The 1,772-nt window shown below is 32.7% G+C and overlaps 1 protein-coding gene across 1 annotated transcript in view; it reads right to left on the bottom strand.

The window, feature by feature from the left end:
* LOC122089628 (magnesium transporter MRS2-2-like) overlaps window positions 1–1,772 on the bottom strand; it is a 12,810-nt gene that overhangs the window by 6,054 nt on the left and 4,984 nt on the right. Inside the window, exons 5-6 of the mRNA XM_042659346.1 lie at window positions 552–779; window positions 425–469 (exon numbers count right to left, since the gene is read on the bottom strand). Coding sequence (XP_042515280.1) covers window positions 425–469; window positions 552–779 — 273 coding nt within the window. The remainder of the gene's footprint in view (window positions 1–424; window positions 470–551; window positions 780–1,772) is intronic.

The raw sequence follows: 1,772 nt of genomic DNA, 5'->3' as shown, positions 1-1,772 counted from the left end.
AACAACATGAACTAAACAACGGTTCAGGACTAATATGTTATAAGATACAATATGGGTTGATTTGTGTCAATAAAATGAGTTCCAATTGTTGACATAAAATCCCCGATTTTTCCTAAGCCATAGTGAACGAGAATCCATTCATCACAGTACTTCAGAATGATGTTGGGTATAAAGAGGATATTTTGGTGAAAACACTAAAACTCAATAGGGGTTTGTGAACCCCAGGATGGTTCATGGGCGAAGGAAAACTTTCTCCACATGTATATTAATAATCTTAAAGCATCCATAACTTTAATAGTATAGGGGAAAACAAACATTTTTCTGCTTATGTGCAAATTAATGGAAATAAACAACAATCAAGTACGTGTAAAAACTATTAACACTGATAAATGATATTGTTTCCTAACAAGAAAAATGAATGTACCGTAGTCAATTTGTTCAATGTCCCATCAATCTGCATAAAGTATGCCTGAAATGTATAGAATAAGCTAGGTTAGGCTTCAACTTGATCAAGTATGAGTAGCCATGAGTGATTAGATGATTGTGAGAACCTCAAGTAACATTTCTAGGTCCTCGACATCATTCTCATCTCCACGGAAGGTTGCAGCACTTGCCCTGCTTGCTTTGGATATCTTTGATCCTATAGTTGGAGATTTTGGGAACCAATCAGGTGCACCAGAGCCACTGACAAGTGAAGAATCCTCATCCAATTTTCTTGATAAGTATAGGTCGGCCATATCATCATCATCATCCAAAAGTTGTTCAAGCTCATCTCTCACCTGAAAGCAGCCACTTAAATTATACATTCATTATGAAAATTATAAATAATCGAGAAAAAAAAGGGACTTATTTCTCACTTTGGAGAGTCTCCCTCTCACTTCAACTATCCTATTTATGAAACCACCATCTTCTATATCACTTTCTTCATTTATGATTGATCCTAAATATCTAAAATAATTACTTTGCAAAGTCTCCATCTCATCAATTTTCTTCATCGTATTATCCGTCCTAGTAGAACTAAAAGTACACACCATATATATATATATATATATATATCTTAAAACCTTTTGATTTCAAAATGGATCTTCGTGCTCCAATTTGACATTAGTCTCTGCTTTTGTCTTATCCACCAAAAAAATATTATCAACAAAAAATATACACCAAAGAACCTTATCTTGAATGTCTTAAGTTAAATCATCCATGATAAACTCAAACATATAAGGGTTTAAAGTTAATCCTTGATATAACCTAAATGAAATTGGGATTGATCCCCTAATATAATTACATTAGTTATGATACCATTATACATATCTCTAATTGTATCTATATATTTACTTGAAACACTTTTTTTTTTCAGTATTTGCTTGATTACCTCTCTAGGGACTCTGTTATAAGTTTTTTCTAGGTTGATAATGACTGTATGAAACTCCTTGCAATCTCTACATATTTTTATGCATTTCCTAAGCAAGTAAATAACTTATATCGTGGATCTTCCTGGCATAAAATCAAATTAGTTTTCCACAAGGATTAAAGTATCGGTATCAGTCACCGTATCGGTCGGCCAAAATTAAGATACGTATCGGAGAGTATCGTATCGTATCGGAGATACACTAAGATACGCTAAAGATACACACATAAATGGATAGGAAACATTTTTTTAAACACTTTTGCATAAAGAATTTGTTCAAAAAAGCTATTGATAACATGTATTATGCATAAACACTAAATTGAGGGTATCGTACTAAGAATTCAAGGTTTGTAATTGTCCCATA

Source organism: Macadamia integrifolia, chromosome 9, assembly GCF_013358625.1.
Source record: "Macadamia integrifolia cultivar HAES 741 chromosome 9, SCU_Mint_v3, whole genome shotgun sequence".
In the NCBI taxonomy this organism is placed as follows: domain Eukaryota; kingdom Viridiplantae; phylum Streptophyta; class Magnoliopsida; order Proteales; family Proteaceae; genus Macadamia; species Macadamia integrifolia.
The sequence above is the reverse complement of the archived record's forward strand: the minus strand, read 5'-3'. Positions and strand labels throughout refer to the sequence as shown.